This window comes from Haemaphysalis longicornis, unplaced genomic scaffold, assembly GCF_048455015.1.
Source record: "Haemaphysalis longicornis isolate Haplotype H1 unplaced genomic scaffold, Haemaphysalis longicornis Haplotype H1 scaffold_13, whole genome shotgun sequence".
NCBI classification, from domain to species: Eukaryota; Metazoa; Arthropoda; class Arachnida; order Ixodida; family Ixodidae; genus Haemaphysalis; species Haemaphysalis longicornis.
Window position 1 is genome coordinate 68,431,787 of NW_027526233.1, and position 12,910 is coordinate 68,444,696.

At 47.6% G+C, this 12,910-nt stretch overlaps 1 protein-coding gene across 9 annotated transcripts in view; it reads right to left on the bottom strand.

Annotated features, from left to right (window-relative positions):
* LOC144164326 (uncharacterized) overlaps positions 1–12,910 on the bottom strand; it is an 82,944-nt gene that overhangs the window by 61,778 nt on the left and 8,256 nt on the right. For all 9 annotated transcript variants that reach the window (XM_077694827.1, XM_077694825.1, XM_077694826.1 and 6 more), the window contains exons 2-4: positions 4,765–5,027; positions 2,909–3,098; positions 414–632 (exon numbers count right to left, since the gene is read on the bottom strand). In XM_077694827.1, coding sequence (XP_077550953.1) covers positions 414–632; positions 2,909–3,098; positions 4,765–4,937 — 582 coding nt within the window. In that variant the 5' untranslated portion in view covers positions 4,938–5,027. The remainder of the gene's footprint in view (positions 1–413; positions 633–2,908; positions 3,099–4,764; positions 5,028–12,910) is intronic.

Here is a 12,910-nt window from a genome sequence, read left to right on the forward strand (position 1 = left end):
GATATTGGGTATAACGAAGAAATATTGGCCCAGGAGTCTCAAAAGCTACACGAAAAAAACCACCCCTCATCGAAAAGTGCAGTAGTAAAAAGCCCCTTTCGTTCGTGGACACCCTGGAAAACTCTATCCTACTCAGTCCTGTGAGTAGCCACCAGACAAGGATCCCATCCTTCATCAAATAAACGAGGACGCAGGCCCATTTTGTCAAGTAAACTCTGTTCGGTTTAATTTAACATACTTAAGTATTTTTGTGCGAGCGAGATTTTCGATTTGTTATAGAAGATTTTTATCCCCCTACCATTACAACGAATATCGGATATAACGAACTAATTTAATCGGCTCTCCCGATACTACGAGGGTCGTCTGTTATAGCGAGGTTCGACTAGCGCGGTGGGCAGAGAAACGGCCCACACCTTGGGCACGATGTCCTTGAAGGAGTTGCGGCGCACGGGCTTGGGCGACTGCTCCAGCGGGACCGCGGCCGCCTGGACGACCGGCTCCTCCGGCTCCGGCTTGTGCACCAGAATCGGCTTCTGGGGCCGCCGGTTGCGCACCGCGGGGGCCGGGGGCGGGGGTCGGGGGAGCATCTCGCACACGGGCACTTCGTCCTCCTCCTTGGGGATCAGCACCACCTGGGAGCGGGGACGGAGACGGCGACGCGGGTAGGTGGAGGCGGTGTGAGGGATCGACGGGCTACCGGGAACTGCGACGGACGTTTGCCGCGGTGATCAGCAATGTTCCCTCCAAGCTGCGCGTTGCCCGAGGCCTTCTTTCAAAAGAATGATAGCAAACGAAGGCAATCGCAGGGGCAAAGATGAGCTTCCCGGAGACGCAAGGGCGAATTCGCATCTAGGTGACACTAGGTGACATACCCTTTCCGGCGAGTGCAAGAATATTCGAGTACAATGAAACTCGAGTACAATGAAATTCGAGTACAATTGTACTTATCCGAGTACGAGTACAATGCGCGGCAAATGAAACGCGAACACACAAAAAAATGAATCACAACAAGCAAAATTGAAAAATACTCTTCGTCGAGATCTAATCATGGTGCGCTCTCTACTGGTACATTCGGAAAGCCACATTTCCGGTCTTTGTTTTTGTAACCAAGCCACGCATGATTTTGACTCGCGTGGAAAGAAATAGCGCGCTAATTGCATGTTCCGAGTCATATTTTCGTGTTCGCGTTTCGTTTGCCGCGTATTGTACATTTGTTGTTTTGGTCACCTAGAAGGAGCTCTGACCAATCATGTTGGTCAAGTGTTGTTATTGGACGTTTGGCGAATGTGGGCCGCCTGTCAGGGCTTAGCAAACCTTTCCCGCTCACGCCTATTCAAATCGACAGTACAGTTGCAAGTTCAAATTTCGGCGTCTCCCCCATACAAATTAGTTCCTTTCCGAGTGCACTCTGGCAGCTGGCACCATCTACTGAGTAGTAAAGTAGTACAGTAATTTTTAGAGCCCCGCCAATGTCATGTGATGAACATCCGGATGATACTGAGATGGTGTTGGTGTGCCACGGCGCTTCGGAAACACTGCCTTTTTAGTGATTTGGACGACTCTACATGCGACGTTTTTGGACGAGGTTAGCAGCACTGACTCTGAGGACAACTTTTCGTCATTGGATTTCATCATTGGAAAGGACAGTGCACCAAACCGGCCCACAACCCCGATGCCCCTGTTCAACGCAAGCCCCAGAAAATGCAAAAGTGTAGGAAGTGTGAATTGTGCTGCGAACACAAGAGAGTGGAGCAGAAAACGAATGTTTTCTGCGACGCATGTGTGGCCAACTTATGTTTCGAATGAATGAATGAATAAAGCTTTATTGCGAAACCACCAGCCGGGTTAGGTACCCTCAGTTCAGGGCTCCCCTAACAAATTTCTTTACGAAATGTTCGAGGAACTGCTTCCTACAGTGGCACGAAGCCCACTTGTGCTAAGATTTATTTTTAAGTAAATAAATTCTACAGTTAGGAATTTGACATTTGCAGGAATTTCGCACTCATACTGTGTGTACAAAATGCGCCTCTTGGCCTGAAAACTTTTCTGTACAGCTTTTTTCTGTCTTTTGTTTTTTTCAAATAAAAATTGCTGTTCGAAACTCACCACACAGTTATAAGTTGCACATTTTTTGCGACTTGGAAAAAAATTGGTTTCTACCTACCCAAAATGATTGATTCATTGATTTAATTGATTTATTTATAACGCGCCAACACAACGCAGGCGATGAGGCGCACCGTAGTGGAGAGCTCTGGATTAATTATGACCACCTGAGGGGGATCTTTAACGTGCGCCGAAATCTCGTACACACGGGCATTTTCGCTTTTCGCCTCTATCAGAAAAGCGGCCACCGTGGCCAGGAATCAAACCCGCGCCCTCGTGCTCAGCAGCCCGACGCCTTAGCCACCGTGCCAGGTTGTACCCAAAATCACCGTTTTTCCCGCAGGTAGGAAAGTTAAAACAGCGTGCACGACTCTGGTCCTGTGTTCCGATCTACACTACAATACGCCGCACTATTGGCTTTGCTGAGGGGGGATTCGTCCCTTGTACGCCACTCCAGTGCTGTCTCTTCTTTTCTGACTAACTTCCACCCAGTTGTAGATACAAAAAACTTCCTCGCACTACTACCACGGCGTCGTCAAGGCCACCATTCTTCGACAACGAGAAGCTTTGCAGTCGGCATTCGCCGAGCCACCCGAACCCGCCGAAGGTGTGTGAGGCGAAGCAAAACAAGAAACACTCGCTGGAGGAGAGAGTGTTCCACACGTGATGTTCAGGTAAAGTTCCAAAGGTAAGTTCCAAAGGCAAGTTCCAAAGGAATTTCTGTCGCAGGCAGCACTGAGCCCTTCTTCAAAGTGCACAGGAACCCACCTTCCCATGAGCCCACTTGCGACCCCCCCCCCCTCACCTCGGCCACCTCCTTGAACTCGACGTGCTCGTGGGGCTGCTGCTGGGCGGCAGCGGGGGCCAGCTGCTGGCTGGGTGGCGGGGTGGGGGTGGCCTCCACAGCCAGGGGGGCAGCAGGCTCCGGCTCCACGGGGCTCTCCTTGACCTTGGCGCGGCCCCAGCGACCTTTCACCTTCTTCTCCCGGCCGTCCCTGCACGCACGGGCACCGCCCAGTTACGGCACGCGCCTCACGCCTAGCAGAAGTCTTATTAAAGGAGCCATGAAGACAAAATACAAGTTGGGTTTACTAGAAAGACTGCTTAGTCCCGATAGCAATGATACCAATATCATCGCAATCTTCGAACAAATAACGGAGATATTAAAGAAAACGTGCGAAGCAGTCGCGACCCCCCAGCCAATTTCCCGCAACTTTTCCATGACGTCACGGAACCTTGTTTGTGCGATTGGCGGCCACCTAACTGACCTGTCGCGACGACACGACTGGACGGCTGTAATGGGGCCTCTAGTTCCATTTGACCGCATCACTTGAATGCTAACGTGCAGTTAAAGCACTGAAAATTATGTTTTATTGTTGGCCCGTGTGACCTCATTCTTGCTCACAACACATCACTGTGGCACAAAATTTGCTAGTTTTTAAATACTCCTTGCTTTTTTTTCGTTAAAAAGACATCTTTTGTGGCTGTAATGGAGCTGAGTGAGATACTGAATCCCAGTTCTTTCAAATTAAACAAAGTTGTACTTTCTCTTCATGGCTCCTTTAAAGGGCACATGGGTCTTTGGTCAAAAAATTTATTTTTACAGCTGTGAGGATAAACATTTGAGGACATAGGCAGTTTTTCGCTTCAGTTCGACGGGGCCCGACAAGCCACCAGAAGACAGCAACAGCAGAACCGCGTGCAAAGGAAAAAATAACAATGCATATATTATCGGAGAAAAACTAGGGAAGGAACAACCTGAGAGTAGCGGCTCCGGAAGCCAGTTTTCGTAAACACGCCTACGGGAAAGCAACACTAAGTACTGGCGGCTGTTAAAGAGGTTGAGACCCTCCCACGCTTGTCCTTTTCCCCGAGCAGAAACCCTCGCAACTGTCAGAGCTCCCCAACCCCCATCCCCCTCTAGCTGCAGTCCAGCCAATCAGTGGCCGAAAGGAGACACCCACATTAGCCAATAGGGTGCAAGTGGAACCCCACCACCACCACTGTTCAATCGTGCTGCCACAGGCTGGAAAAGGCGGACACTGTCAACACCTCGCAGCTTCCACAGCCCTGTAAATGGGGGCAGCATGCACTGAGAGAGAGAGAGAGAGAGAGAGAGAGAGAGAGAGAGAGAGAGAGAGAGAGAGAGAGAGAGAGAGTATAGACATGCGAGAGAGACATGAGGGAGAGAGAAGATCAAGGAGAGAGACATAGGGGGAGGCAGATGGGGGGTGAGAGAGACAGACGGGAGAGACTGACAGAGGGTGAGAGACTAATGAGGAGAGAGAAACAGACAAGGAGAGAAGATAGAGACAGAGGGAGAGAGACAGCCTGGGGGAGTGAGAAGATAGGGGAGAGACATATGGGGTTGACATATGGGGGAGAGAGAGACGGAAGAGAGAATATAGAGATAGGGGAGAGAAACATGTGGGGGAGAGAGATAGACAGGGAGAAGATAGAGATAGGGGAGAGACATATGGGGGGAGAAAGGCAAGAACAGGGGATAGGGGTGAGAGACATGGGGGAGAGAGAGACAGAAAGAGGGAGAGAGAAGATAGATGGGGGAGAGAGACAGGAACAGAGAATATAGAGATAGGGGAGAAAGGCATATGGGGGAGAGAGAGACAGGCAGAGGGAGAGAGAGGGGAGGGGCACCCCCACCGCTTGTGGTGCTGGCGCGCCTGCTGTTGGGCGGCGTCCTCCTCGAGGGAGCGTCGGCGGGCCTCGGCGAGCGCCTCCTCGTAGGACTTCTGGCGCGTGCCCAGCACCGACACCAGGAACACCACCACCGCCGACACCACAAAGATGAGCGCCGCACACAGGGCCAGCTCCATCGCGGCCGCCACCGCCCACGGGGGGCTTCCGGGGGAGGAGGAGGGGGAAGGGCCCTCCGGCTGCTGCCGCTGCTCCGCCGCTCACACCACCTGTGCCACAGCCACACCCACAACACCACTGTGCATCCAGGAGCAAAGCAACAGGACACGCCCCCTTAAAGACACAAATTTCAGCCCACCTGTCGCCCCTCAATTTGGCAACCCGACTCGTTTCTTGTACAAGAGACACTCAAGGGAACCAAAAAGCGTCTCCTGTAACCAAGGTCTCTTGTATGCAATGTTGCTAACATGGCAGACATAGGAAAACCAACCAAACCATCTTCCTTCAAATGTCTCTCATAACAAAGTGTCTCCTGTAACAGCGTCTCTTGTAACGAGGTATTACTGTAACTACTCTTGAACGAGGCATTTATAAAGGCAAAACACTTCCAAACAACTCTGGTACTATACACCTCGAGCTTCGCAATGGCTCATGCTGTCTTGCTCCTCTTTCGCTTGTTTTTGCCTCTGCGTGCCTTCAACAACTTGTTATGGTCACGTCTGCAAGCAAATAGTACGTCCAGGACACTTAAAAAAGCAGCTGCGGCTTGGTACAGTGCTTGAACTTCAACGAAGATCTATCCGGGAACGCGGTTCTGCGTGCTTCCTGACCGCTGTTGTGGGCGTCCTGCCAGCTCCTGCTGTCACCTCGGAACGTGTCAAGCACACGCGAGTTTTACTAGCCCCTAGTTTAGACGTGGTACTAACAAACACAGCGAGCAGTTGGTATCGTCTTGTAGTGCATACAATGAATACGGCTTTGTTTCGAATATATATAGAAAAATGCGTCTGAAGAATGTGATTATCCGAATACCCGACAACCACTAGCATCTTACAGGAATATAAGCCACGTGGAAATGTGACGCATAGTACACAGCTCTGCGTCGTTAAATTATGTGCACGCTCATGCCTCATATAGCAAAAACCAAGGAAAGTTAATGAAACCACAGAACAACAGATGGTCCGCACGTTGGGAAGAAATGGAATACCTCGTATGGGAATGAAAAAAACCCAGTGCGGCTTCACAAATACCTACTAAAGACATTTGTCCAAACTTGAGCCAGGTAGGTCTTGCCATACCCAACGAGATGTGAAATACTCTGCTTTTTCATAGGACGTTGGGGGGGACAGGGATGCTCAACTATCGTGTCCAAACGCGGAACAAAATGATTGATTACGAGGTTCAATGCGCTGACGGGCGTTTCCGCTATTCGCCTCCATCAGAAAAGCGGCCGCCGTGACCAGGAATCGAACAAGGGTGGTTGGGCTCCACAGAATGTGGAACAAAATCAAGGAACGAACGTTTTAGTAATCCCACACACCAGCTGCATGTTCATTTTTTGTTTGTTTTTTGACTTCAACGACACAGCTGATCACTCGGCGGACACATTTTTGAAGTACAGGGCAGGGACTCCACAAACGATAAAAGGCGTCACTGAAAGAGTGCGGCATCTGATAAGGCCATCTGGTTTCAGTTTGTGCTACTTTCTGCAGGCTCCTTGTGTCATACAATGACGTTTCGAAGAAGCGTTCAGTCGTGGACGCGGCTTGCTTTTTAAGCCCGTTGCCGTGCTGGTCGGGGAGGACATACGTAGCAGATGAATGTTTGCGAGCGCTCAGCTCAGGACAAGACGACCCAGCATTAAAGGGGTACTGACACAAAATTTTGAAGGTGAGATAGCTTCGGAAATAGATTGGTGTGAACACACATACATCATCTGCAAAATATCAGCAACGAATACAGCCTAGAACATATTTAAAATCAATTTTAAAGTGTGTGAAATGCAACCGAGCAGCCAGCAGAGGGCCACGCGCAATGGACATCCTGAGGATAATTTTGTAAACAAACAACATCCAAACGCGTCACAGTGCAATGGCAGCTCTGCTCTGTGATTTGTGTGGTTTGCTCACACAAAATCCATCGTTTCGGGGCACCCGCTGAAACTGAAACTGCGACTGTTGCATTGAAAATGCCTCTAATTAAACAACCGTTGCACGCTGAAGCAAATGAGGTTTCTACAGGTCACCAGCTACTTATTACAAAAAACACCAGATGCAAAATTTTTGTGTCAGCGCCCCTTTAAATTCTTTGCTGGGTGTGGATGCCTGGGTATATTTTTCTATTATCCACCGCACTTCTATCGTACAATGTTCGCGAAATTTATGCCACATTGTTTGTCCAGCGCAGCGATCAATATCCGAGCCTCCAGCCGGAGACTCACTTTTGTGAAGCTGGTTTCAAAACAGGCCACTAGGGGGATTTCAGTGGCGCCCCTCCAGGCAGCGCTCGCGGCGCATATACTTCATAATTATCGCTGTTCAGCAAAAAGAAAACATCCAGTGCATTTGAGGTCAATCATACACGTACAACCAATAATACCAGTGTCGTCTTAATTAAAAGCAGACGAATAATTTTTGCGATAGTGATCAAATAAATACACGCTGAAATTAAAAGCAACGTTTCACCCAAACATACAAAAAGCACTTGCGGTGACGGCGTAAGCTCGTGGCTCGAATGCCAAGCAAAGCAGTAAGCCTGAACAGACGGCACACGTCAGCAGTGCAAGCAGGGCAAAATTTGAATTAAGCGGACCTCTACTGCATTTATAATAGGAGGACCAGGATAGGATGGGAAGTGTAGGTGGTGGGCATGGTAGGGGCAGCAGATACTCGCAAATTTGCTTCCGTTTAATGCAGATTGTGCAGAAAGTAGGCTACTGCAGGTAGCAAGCATGCTAGGATCTGTCGCATGACTGACATGCGGTGTTCTTTCACATTCCAATGGAGCAGTACAGTACAAATGCACAGGTCATGTTCAATTCCACCATACCATTCATTTTTTTTGTATACCTGACTGACAACTATAAACAAGAACTTTCCCGTTTTCGCCACAACTTTAGCCAAGTGCCTTTCTTGCAAGCTTTCTGCTTTTCCCGCTTTTCTATCCAAGAATGGAGCTCTTATTTTTGTCTAGAACCTCCGCAGTTCCAACAGACAGTGTATTGTTACAGTCCATTGAGTTTCTTCATGATTGAATCAAGTTGTACCTCGTGTGCCTGTACTTGCTTTAGGATGGGTTGGTAGAGTACCTTTGTATGAGCTTCTATTCTTGATTTCACAGTGATTAATTTCTGGTATTTGTTGTTTCGACAATGCTTTGGGTCGCAAGCAGCTTGCAGATAGAAACAATGACAACAGTGTTCAAGCTGTAAGCCCGTCAAGTGGCACGCCCAATACTTCTGAGTTCCCAGAACTAAACTTTTGCACAGATTTCTTGTGTCCCACTTTAAAAGCTTTTGCTCTGATCCGTCTAACGTGCAAATCAATCTGGCTCACGAAATGACACGGCAAAAACCGCGCAATAGGCTCACTTCGCCTTTCAGATTTAAAAGAAACGAAGCACAGCAAAGTGAACCAGGGTTTGCACTGAGCTTATAAAAACTACCCAAGGCTACTTCTAAAACCCCAAGACCTCTATGACAACGGCACAAAAAAGTTTCGAGTCCTGCTGCCCTGACGAGGGACGTAGTGATTGCTTGTCAGCCAATTATTTCCAAGTTGCAAAAAGGATTCCCAAAAAGGTGCGCAGTGAAATATTTGTGGCTTATGGGCTAATTCACAAGGGCAGAAAAAGAGAGAAGCTAGGGCTGTCGAGCAAACGGGTTGGACTTAAGGGGGCCCACTGGTCTTAAACCAAAAAAGTTTATTTTTGCAGTTATGATGGTGAAAATTGGGGGGCACATGTAGTTTTTCATTCTTATTGTAGATATAAAATTTGTTTTTGAGTAAAATGATTTTATTCAAATTTATATGGATTTTTATATTCAACTTTTTGACAGCCTTTGTAAAAAAACTGCTGGAGGGATGCAGCTAAACAGGGAACCAGTGAACTGTGCACAAATCAAAGAGTGCAATAAGACTAACATTATCGTTCTATGTGGGCCCGTTTGCCCGTACGCATAAGTTCCCGATTACGAATAAGACGCCAATAAGTCGAAGTCGGCCACGGCAAATAAGCCGGTTGCCAGAAAACCCGATGGAAGCGCTACCTTAACCGAGCGTTTGTATCCGTTTCGGGCAAACGACTTATTACCTAGACAGTGCTGAAGTCGTAGTTCGGAGCTTATTCTCAAACTTATCGCGTTCAGGCAAATGGGCCCTGGTTTGTAGCAGAAGTTACGACCGTTTGAAGTTTGGGCTTGAAAGGTGGCAACCAGAAAAACCGGTTTTGCCTTCCAGGCCCAAACTTCAAATGGTCGGAACTTCTGCTACAGACCAGATAGAATGATAATGTCAGGCTTATTGCACTCTTTGATTTGTGCACAGTTCACTGGTTCCCTGTTTAGCTGCATCCCTCCAGCAGTTTTTTTTACAAAGGCTGTCAAAAAGTTGAATATAAAAATCCATATAAATTTGAATAAAATCATTTTACTCAAAAACAAATTTTATATCTACAATAAGAATGAAAAACTACATGTGCCCCCCCAATTTTCACCATCATAACTGCAAAAATAAAGTTTTTGGTCAAAGACCCATGTGCCCCCTTAAATGGGATGTGAATTGAAATAATGTGGCCCAACCCTCTGGAGGTGTGTCAACGTACCAGTCATAATCGACATTGTCGAATTGTTTCACACCCTCGCATCAAGAAGGTACGATCAAACCCGAGCACATTTCATCCGTTCCTGCGCTTCACACCAGTTGCGTCTGCATCCTGCACAGTCACAGCTGGCACGGGCCTTTTTGCACGGTCGTTCAATTTAAAGCAAACCACAAATGCACACTGAACTACAGCAGCAAAAAAAAAAGTGCTTTGAGTTTCCGCCGACTGTCCTCCTTTTCTGCCAAGAGAGCACATGCCCCCGATAAAAGGGATGCTTTTTGCTTAATCGCGGGAGACATTCGGCGGCTTCCTGTGACCCCCCCTCCACCACTGAAGGGTGTGTGAATGAGGCAGCAGGAACAGAAGATGATGGCCAACCACCCGATATGCCCCCCCTGGGGCAGTCTGGATGCTGCCGCCAGAAGCCAGTGCCCTTTTATCACTCGCCAAGGGGGCGCGCATTATCACCGCCGCCCACTCGAGATACCACCGCTCCAACCTTCCTGGGATCGAGTTGCCCCCCCGCTTTCCGAATGCCCTCAGTGACCGCATTTCTCGACGCAAAAATGAATGGTTGCACGCTTGAATCTACACGTCCACGCCACGTTTTGCTCAATCTAGGCCCGTCTTCCGTAGGGTTTCTTTGAGTTCTAAGGAGAATTAGAAGGAGAAAGCTGTTGTCTGGGCAGGAGTGCCCTAGGTCAAGTGGGGGCAAACAAGAATGGTAGGCACCAAAGCGGCCGCGAGCCAATGTGACGTGACAGTGACCTGTAACTAAGTGACCTTTACGAAGACAACACAGACGCCACCAATTTTATAGCAACTTTCAACCAAACAATCGAGGACCCAAAGTGACCGGCAAAAAAATGCATGACTGCCCGATTATAGCTTTGCCAGTAGCTCATTGATTGATAGGACTGATCAGACAGGGTTCGTATGGGCTTCAAAAGCAAAAATTCAGGGGTTTTCAAGGACCAGAAAACACATTTTCAAGGCCCCATCAAATGTTTTATCTGGGATTATTTACAACTTTTTCAACACAATGCAAAATTTTGTTATTGCCCTAAGCACATTAGTGCACATTTAGATAGGCGCTAACGGGTTCGTGAATGCTCCCCCAGCTATATTTTTTGTATTTCACAGTTGGTATTTAGAGGTTTTTCTTTTTTCTTGGTGCTTTGCTGAGGTTGCTTGATTTTAAAACTTCAATAATGCTGCCTGCATCTCCTGCTTTGTCAGCAAGAGTGTCAGCTGAAACTGAATCAGCAAGTGTTGCTGCAAGGCAGGATGAACTATGTACACGTCCACCATTTGCACATAAAAGCAAACGCAGATGGAGCGTATGAGGCACAGCAAACATGCAATGAGCAGCTGTCCACACACTAAATGGAACATGCAAGGTAGGGAAGAGAAGCCGGCTTTCACGCGATTGTATCATGACACGAATTCTATTGAGGAGTGCTTCTCCCAATTTTGCCTCGTAATAATGACAATCCACTTAACTCGCAATTTCACACAATACACTGAAACTTGATTGTTACACTGTTTCTTTACATATTTAACACCTAAAATCCATGACAAACACTTTAAATTCTTGTGAAAAGACAGGGCCATTGGTTCTCTCCAGAACAATCAAGGGTTTTCAAGGACCATTTGGAAATTCCAGGTCTCTCCAAGCCTTGAAATTGACACTTCTAAATTCAAGGGTTTTCAAGGACCTGTGCGAACCCTGTCAGACCACTCAAAAGCTAATGCTTGCAGTGCTGGCCTCTATTCCATCACAGCTGACATTTTCTTTGTAGCGTGAGCTACACTGGCCGAGGTTGAGCAGTTTCGCGTGGCTCCTGGAGAACCGTGCTGTGCATGCGCGAGGAGCAGTGACGTCACACGGCGCACAGCTGGTGCGCCGGAGCCGCCGCCCCAATAGGACTGGATCGGATGGGATTGGAATGGAAATCGTGTTAGCAGCAGTAAGCATGATAATCAGCTAATCCCAGACAACCAGGAAAGCTATGAGTAACCAGCTGAACATGTATCCTGGCATAGCCGAGCCAAGCCACTGATAATTTACCATTTCCCAGAAAGATGACAAAAAATCTTTCAAGGCTGGAATAGAGATGAGTGAGTTTTTAATAAAGGCTAGCTCTTTCAAAGTGAACAAGGTTGCATTTAACGTTAACTCAATGCTTATTAGACCAGACAAAACACTGCAATGAGTGGACACTCTTAGTGCACACACGTATGCTTCACAAAAATACACTAATGAAGGTGCCGGGGGGGGGGGGGGGGGGGGGTGGGGGGGGTACAAATCACCAGAGCATAAAGATGCGATCCACCGATCCACAATAATTGGCATGAAAATGTGATGATGCAAACAGATTGGTAGTTTCCTAGTGTCCAGATGAAAGGAGCCATGAAGACAAGATACAAGTTTGTTTTATTATTCGAAAGATTTCAAATAAAACACAGAAAGATTTCGAAAGTTGAAGAAAAATTCGTCCTGGTCGAGGATTTCCCCTAAATTTGATCACTTAACACCTGTCCATCACTTCGAGTTGTTGATCAATTCGTTCTCGCACTACGAACAACTAGCCTCCTGGTTAGCTCAGTTGGTAGAGCGACTGCTCCGGTTAAGCGGAGGTCCCGGGTTCGAATCCTGGACTAGGGAAGAATTTGTTTTCAACTGCAAAGTTTCTGAGAAAGCTGTATAGCTTTCTTGTGTAGCCGTATGGCTGCATTGAGGTGGATGTCAAACTTTCTTTCTTGTGGCTGCACTGAGGTGGTTGTCAAATTTGCTTTCGCAGAAACTTACTCCACGTTGGCGATTTCCCCTAAATTTGATCGATTAACGTTACATCAATATCCTCGACTGGAGTCTCCAGTGGATGGGGGATTCAGAATAGGGGGTGGGGGAGGGGGGCAAGCTTCTCGTGAAGTTGAAGCTTCCTCAGGACGGGTAACGCACGCAGTTTCATACGTATCACACTGAAAATCAAGGCGCAAGAACTATGCACGGAACAAAACAGACAAAAAAAAAAGGTTTTCTCTCTTTCCCCATTGTTGTGCCTTGAAAGACCCCTGTTAAAATCACGGGTGTTTGAAGATTCGGTACGGAGGGGGATGAGAATTCATCAGTTGCCGCTCAAATGCTTCACTTAAGATTGCCATACACAGCCGCATGTCATTCCTACAAGCTTTCACCTTTCGACAATGTTCTAATGAGACAAGTTCAGTATCTTGAATCCCTAAAAGGTCTACAACAAACCGATTTGTTCTTGCCGTTTTTGTTTTTCCAATGAAAAACGTATTTAGTAACAAGGGTGTGTGTGGG